This window comes from Rhea pennata, chromosome 2 (genome assembly GCF_028389875.1).
Source record: "Rhea pennata isolate bPtePen1 chromosome 2, bPtePen1.pri, whole genome shotgun sequence".
NCBI classification, from domain to species: domain Eukaryota; kingdom Metazoa; phylum Chordata; class Aves; order Rheiformes; family Rheidae; genus Rhea; species Rhea pennata.
The window spans coordinates 27,081,006-27,088,803 of record NC_084664.1 but is presented as its reverse complement, the minus strand read 5'-3'; the positions used below and the strand labels follow the sequence as shown (position 1 = coordinate 27,088,803).

The window sequence follows — 7,798 nt, the reverse complement described above, 5'->3', positions numbered from 1 at the left end:
TTGGGTAGCATATAAGAAAAAACGTAAATAAAATTATACATATACAAGAGACTCAGCCAGCCAACAAAGACATTTTTCTGTTTTCTTCTGGACACAGTTTCACTCTCTGGTTCTGAATTTAGTTACAGCAAAGACTGTTTTTCCTCCTAACTGTATTGCATCAACTGTGTCTGACCAGGATATTGCTCCTAAAAGAGTTCAGATTTGTAGAACTGGGGAAGAACGTTTTCTCAGAATCTGCCCATTTGCTATAAATTTTACAACACTGCAGTTTTGCTGTTCTTAGAATGTAATTCTTTAAGACACCTCTTTGTCCTGGCAAAGTTAAGAAATGGCACCATCTGTGTACTTCAGACAGTTTTTACCATCTTTAATCTGGTGACAGCACTGGAAGAGTACTTCTTTTCTTGAAAGAACTGATTTACTTCCCTGAGTTGATGTAAATCAGGTCTCAGTTCATCAGTGGTGGCAGCTTGCCAGCTCATATAATTGCTGAGTTTCAGACAAAACTCCATGGAGATTTGCCTCATACTGCCTGGTACGAATGATAATTCTGCAGCTTGTTTCTTCTTTTTTCCTTCTCCTCCGTTTTCTACCTGCAAATAATGCTTTAGCGGAAATCTTGGATAGACTGTTCAAAGTAATTAGCAAATATTACATAAACTCTAGAGCAGATTTCTGCACTATACTCATGTCACTGTTCATAATCCTCTTTGAGATATGGGCATTCAGTTGTGATTGTGAAGAAAATAAATGAACAGCTTCTCAATGTTTATCTTAAAATTTGGCTGATACAGGACTAGTATCTCAGTTGAACTTTGACAAGCATAAAAAAATATAAATGTTACAATTATTTGGGTTCTACCCAGGGCAAAAGGATACACGAGCTGTCATATAGCAATTACATAGGATGCTAGCTGGAGAGCAGAGGCTTTCATATTGACCAGTGGTATTTTATTCTTCCTTCTTCCGCCTTACGCACTTAGATAAAGACTTGTTATATTGCAGACTCCTGAAAGCAGGAGTTTTGGACATTATTCAGCTTGTATGATACAAGTGGGTCTTAATCCAATCCTGCATCTTGTAGGACCTACCAGAACACAAATAAAGGCATCGAGGGGATGCTAGCTTGTTATAATTGGAAAAGCCAGTGTAGCTTCTTTAATCCCATGGGTGCAACACCTAAAATAGCAAACTCTAAATTGACTCCATGACATTGTTTGCTTTATGCTTGAGGACTGATAAATCACTCTGGTTCCGTCCTGGGAAATGAATTCAATTCAATGGCATAATGAACAAGCCAAATCTCTATTAAAAGGAGGTAAGATTCAGTTCTGACAACGCATTACATGAGGTTAAAGTGTGTAGTGGAGAGTAAGTTATCTTTGCAAATGAAGTTTGAATCATTCTGAGCTCTGAAGATTCAATAATAATAAAATCTGGAGTTTCCAGCCGGAGTTGCTATATGCTGCAGTAGCTTGCCTGTTGCTTACAAAAGAAAACCCCCAAAAGGGTGGAGAGGCTAAACTTGGCTCTGAATTTTTATTTTTTGACCATGTTACAACTGAAGACAATCATTGAGAATCCTTTTCTAACAAAACGATAGGGTAGTGATGACCTATTAAATTGAAGGCTCATTTTTTTTTTCTTTCAGGATCAATTCTTAAACTTTAACACACATTTAAAGAAGTGATGTATTGCATAAATTCATAGTTGGTTTATTTTCAGTAGAACTTGTTAAAAAAAATGAGAAAGTAATGATGCATCTGCTCTGTTAGCACCTAGTTCAGCCACCTCCCCTGCTGCGTTTTTTCCCCTGCAGCATTACTCAGCCGGTTTCTTCTGCCTCTCGATCTACTGTCTGGACTCCCTAAAATTTACGCGTTTAATAAATAAAGCCATTTTTCAAGGCCTGTTGTGAAAACAAACGCTGCCGCGGCCGAACTGCCGTTCGCTCTCTGCTTCCCGCCGCCTCAGAGCCCCGCGCCGGCTGCCGGAGAACATCCCCCGCCAGAAGATGCCGGCGGGAGGCCCGAGGCTCCGGGAGGCGGCGCCTCCGCGAGGCAGCGCGGCCCCCGCGCCGCCCGCCACCCGCCGGCGCCAGGGCCGGGCCGGGCGCGGCCGCCTCGCCGCCCTGCCCCGGAGGAACTACGCTACCCAGAAAGCCCCGCGCGCGGCGTTCGCGCTACCCGGCGGGCCGCGCGGCGGCGGAGCGCTGTCGTGGCGCTCGCGGGGTGAGCGAGCCGCGCGGCCGAGCGGGCGCGGGAGCCGGGCCGCGGCCGCCCGCTGAGCCCCCCGGACCCGCTGTCCGCAGCCGCGGGAGCCGCTCCCCTCCTCCTCCTCCTCTTCCCCCGGCAGCCCCGGGCACGGCCATGAGGCGCGCGGGGCTGGGTAAGCGCTAGGCCCGCGGCGGCGGGGGCGCCCCTTGGGCCGCCTCGTGCTGCCGGACGGCTCAAGGGGGAGGGGAGGGGAGCGGGGCGGGAGGCTCGGCGGGAGCGTGGGCCGCGCTGAGGCGGCCGGGCAGCAGTGCCGTCCCCGCGTGGGGCCTCGGGGCTCGCCATCCCGCCGGGGCGCTGAGGGGGTTGTGTAAGCGCAGACGGCTGGGGAGCTGTGAGTGGGGGAGGTGGTGTGCGTGTCACCCGGTTTCTGGCTCTCTTCGCTTTCCAGATCAACGTAAATTGCGGAACTGCGCTTGGATTTCCGTTCAGTACTGTTTTCCCAATGTGATCCTGCTATGGTTCTAACGCAGTGCTAACTCATGCCGTGTTTCCACGGATGGACAGATTTGTCACTCTTCAGTCAAATGCCATTTCCAAATTTTGATGTTGCTTCTTTAATTTTAATAGTTCTGTGTGTTTCCCTGGTGTGCTGGTTAAAAAAAAACACACACCCCTTTGTCAAGTTTGTTGCAAACATAGTCTAGTGGAAATGAAGAGGTCTTTGAGAGTTCCTGCTGAGTTTTGAGAAGCCTGTGGCCCATTTTTCAACCCCCAGCCACGTCAGTGACTGAAAGAAACCTTGAACTCTCATACCATGTTCTAGGACTTCATAGTGCTGTTACATCACGATAAATCTTAGGTAGTATGAAGTTCATGACCCAGAAGTTTATGATCAAATTCTGTTATTTCTTCATAGAAAGAAATGTTTCTAAGTGAATGTTTGTGGGCTGATGAACACCACGTAGACTCATAGTCTCTATAATACTGCCCTAGATTTATTTATCCACTTTTCTGTTGTGTTTTTAATAGGACGTGCAAGTCAGAACAAATATTGGAAATATGGAGCCTAGATTGAAAGTCTGCTCTTTCTGAAAGTTTAATTGAAAGTCTGTTCTTTCTGAAGGTGTGAAATAATGGATGTTTGTGGAAAGAGCACAAGAAGAAGAACATGCCTTCTTCTAATATGTCTCTTGGAATCAATGATGTAGAGAACAGCCAAAAAGTACATCTTAAAAAAAATACTAGAAGGTCAAGAAGAAGGCTTAATGTCTGTTAGGATTGTTTCCTGTTGAAAATAGAAACTGGCCACTAGTACTTCTGCTATTGTCTCCAGCCATCTTGTGCCATTTTTTTGGTCTCCAATTGTATTATGGTCCTGTCTGTATTATATGTCCTGTCAGTACAGTAATCAGCCACGTTGCAAGATGGTCCATAGAACAACCATGCTGAAATGTCTGCTGTTCCTTTAAACTGTAGTAGCCAGACTTCTCCTTAGTGTTTTCAATATATATAAGTAGATCTGCCCATTTAAAAGCTTTGGGACGGTTGTTAATATCTTTTATGTCACAGTATAAATAAAAATCATATATTTTGGCTGTAAGCTACATTGTATATTAATTTACAAGCATATTTTAAATCTTACATTACTTGATAAGAAATACTGTAGTTACATGCATTTGTAAAACAGGGACCATGGAAACAACCCTAACTGTCTAAAATGATTCCTTTTTAGACAACTTTCTGCATGTGGCATGAGTATATTTGATTAAAATAGCTAACATCAGCTCCTCTTGCTGTGGTGAAAAAGAAACATGCACTTTACCCAGTCTTGCTGAGAATTTGTTGTTGAATAAACTTACAGAACAAAATAAAAAAGTTTACAGATGCAGACTAAAAATTTCCATTACTTAGACTGAAAGAATGGCTTTATAGGTTAATATAAAATGGTATCTGTTATCAACGTAGCATCATAATTCTTTCTCATAGGACCTTAATGTAAAGTACCTCAGGTACATAGTGAAACTGGTTAAGAGGTGTAGTTTTATCTGTGAATGTGATTGGTGTCTCTTTCTCTTCTTTGTTTTCCCTGGAAAAGAAAAAAGCTGTCCAAACATACAAAAAAACCCCAAAGAAGTGTATTGAAGAGGAAACAAACAAAAGCACTCAAAGAATTTTGTGCAACATTCTACTAGTTACAATACTAGTATTGATTAGTATTATAACTAGATCGGTAGTTGAAATAATCTGGTAGGATCTTTATGCTAAAGCTTGTAATAGTTCTTTTCTGCTTGCCCGTCTTAGTCATGGACTGTCTTCTTTGGTTGCAGATGTTAGATTTGAGTCACGCAGTGACTTTTATCTAGAGTGGATGTTGCTTTCACTTTCTGTCTCAATGCTCCTGTCCAGCTGCTGTTTTTAGGAGATCTTTATTAGAGATGGGAGGAACTGATTCCCTTCTCTTCTGGTTAGTCTGTCTGCTGAGCTGGTTGGATAGCAGTCCTAAGGCTCTGTCACCCAGTAAGCAAAGGCACAAGTGGCAGTAGAATTGCTGAATGATGATAGAAGTGGCACAGTGTACAGCTGCCTAGCAGGCTTGGCTTCTTGTTTAAGTCTTGTTTGTAGAGGAACACATGTAAGAATCATATTCAAATGTGGTTGTGATCAAGTGTTTGAAAACTAATGGCTTAAAAATCCAAGCCTGAAGTCCTTGTTAGAGAATAATCTCAGGAAAAACGTTTGGAAATGGCAAGTGTGTTTTTCCCCATATGAAGAGCACTTGCTTCAATGGTGTTTTCAGTCTGTAATTGCTGGCTATTGTGTTTATAGGCGATGGAGGACCTACTGGAAACTATGGCTATACCAATAGTGGATACAGTGTATATGAAGAAGAAAATGAAAGGTTAACAGAAAGTCTGCGCACAAAAGTCAGTGCCATTAAATCAGTAAGTATGTAATTACAGTATTATCATCACGCCTGTTGAATTAAATTACGTGGACTAGTGAAGAAGTAGACTTAGTTTAGAACATAAATTTAATGCAAGAATTAGTCAGCCGGAATACACAATGTGTTCATTTGTGTAGCTGATTTTTCCTTTAATTAGATTGTAGCTCTAGGTGTCCTTTTGGGCTAATCTTGAGGACAGCTACAGTGTTATGTACTGCTTATTGTTCTAGAGAATGAATAACTTTCTCTGCAGAAACTGGAAACTTGACTTTCGGTCAGTGAATGATCTGCCAGTAAATTGGCTCTGGTTAATTTAAGAATTTGGACTACTTCAGCAGAAGTCAATAAGCCGAAATGATGATAACAAAAACATATGTTGATAAATCTGTAATGTGTAATACAACTGCCAGAAATAAATACTAATGTCTTCTGTAAGAGGAGCTTCTTGTTTTAATGATTCTGATTCTTTCCAGAAATTGAGAACTTCTTTCAAGCAAATCTAAACCAAAATCTAACTGAAAGGCAGCTCTGTGATAATTCTTTTTAAGCAACACTTTGTAAGATTAGCAGTAGGTGCTGTTTCTATAGATGTACAAGCCAATGTTATAGACCTAAAAGCATTCTAATTCCTACTGTGGCTTAGAAGTAATTTGTTAGTTTCAAATAGAAATTAAAACCTTTGATGTAAATTATGAAATTATCCACCTAAATTATTTAGAATAAGTTAAGGAGGTAAAAGAAAAAGCTTTGGCCTTCTTTATGGTATTTCTTTTTGCTCCTTTTTCCCTAGTGTGTTCTATTCCAAATAAGTTGCATCGCAGTTGATAGTGCTCCATGAGTAGCATGTGTGCTCTTCCTGTAATTGTCTTCTACTGCTATGGAATGGAACCTTGCATTATGGAATTGTCTTGAAATTACGTACCTAGACGCTTCATGTAAAATGAGGTTTCACTCTTGACTTGATTATAGATTGCTGTGAAATTCAGCAGTAAGAAATCATGGGATTGAGGTTATGGCACAAAGATAGATAGGTTTTGATTAATCCAAAGCATCAGGTCTGCAGCACATTCCCCTTCCTGACCCCACCCTCCTACCCCCTCCCCAGCCCAGGAGATGCAGCAGTTACGTTGTTTGCACCAGTCTTGTACCTCCTGTATTCTGACTCTGACCTGCTGAACTGCCTTTCTGGCTTGACCTTGGACCTGTCTTATCACTATGAACTTGCTGGGTGATACGGACTGTGGCTGACCCTGGTTACTATCTCTGGACTGACCCTGGCTTGCCTTGCTGGCTCCTTGTCCTGCTGTGCTCCTGGCTTGCCTTCCCTTGAGGAGCAGCTTGTACTTGTTTCCTGATGCAAAGCAGGGAAGGAGTAGGCAAGTTCACAAAAGAAACCTGTTGATAGTGTAGCAGCAACTTGTCAAAAGAGATGTGTTAGCAGATTAAGATGTCAGCTCTAGCAACACTGAGTCGAAAAGAGTGCTCTTGAATCTCTGTGTTGTATGCTAGTAGTTTTAACAGTTGTTCTAGAAAACAGATTATTGTTACTCAGACCTGAAGGACTTAAGTTTTTTGAAAGTATATGCAGTAATTCTAATAAGGAATTCTCAGTTCAAGGACAAAAAGGGAGGAAAAGCATTGAATACTTTCTGTGACTGTCTAGATTCATGTAGTCAAATGATGAATTTTTACTTTCTTAAGGATTATTGATAGAATATTGTACATCCAATTTTTATGACTTCCGGTTTTATTTTTTGAAAATATTAGATATTTTGTCCACATTTTCCCTGGGAAAATACTAGTTTGACTAGTCACGTCAAGTATTTTTAGAATGGAATCTCTGATCTAGTTATGTATAAGTGATAACTTAAATTTAATGCTTTCTTTTAATAGCTTTCCATTGAAATTGGAACGGAAGTAAAAAATCAAAATAAAATGTTATCAGAGATGGTAAGTAAATGTTCAGTTACCACTGACTTCTTAATCTAGCCCCATATTTAACAAAGTTAATGTCAAATTCTCCTTCTTTTAGTATAAACATTTGTATAAAAATGTTGACTGCTTACTATCGTTCATTAAATGTGACCAGTTCAGCAGCAAGATTTCTGTTTTACAGAGAATGGTGTGCAAGTATGTTGTTCCAAGGAGCAGCTAAAGTTGTTATGCTCCAGAGCTGACTACTCGTTTTGTATCAGCAAGCATATAATGTTACAAAAGACAATTCTATATTATTTGGACTTAATAGAAGAAGGAAGCAAAAAAGGAAGAGGGGAAAAAAAAGGAACTCTCAAATGCATTTTTTGCTTAAAAGTGAATTTGTTGAGGGGAGAGTGGGAAGAACATCCTGGATCAGTGGGCTAAACTTCTTGTTGTTAATTTTCAGAAGACTTGGAAAAACAGAAAGACTACATTTTACGATGAGAGTACTTTTCCTTATAGTAACTTGGTTTTGCTTTGTTTTTAAATGTAGGATAATGACTTTGACTCTGCGGGTGGACTTCTAGGTGCAACTATGGGCAGACTGAGAATGCTTTCCAGAGGGAGCCAGACAAAACTATTATGCTACATGATGCTCTTCGCATTGTTTGTTTTTTTTGTAATATACTGGATTATTAAACTAAGGTGATGAAAGTTA

The 7,798-nt window shown here is 40.9% G+C and overlaps 1 protein-coding gene across 1 annotated transcript; it reads left to right on the top strand.

Annotated features, from left to right (window-relative positions):
• The first annotated feature begins 2,242 nt into the window (after positions 1–2,242).
• BET1 (Bet1 golgi vesicular membrane trafficking protein) lies at positions 2,243–7,798 on the top strand. Its single transcript, XM_062569132.1, has 4 exons — positions 2,243–2,391; positions 5,046–5,161; positions 7,057–7,113; positions 7,634–7,798. The coding sequence occupies exons 1-4, from the start codon at positions 2,373–2,375 to the stop codon at positions 7,787–7,789; spliced, it is 348 nt and encodes a 115-aa protein (XP_062425116.1). The 5' UTR covers positions 2,243–2,372; the 3' UTR covers positions 7,790–7,798.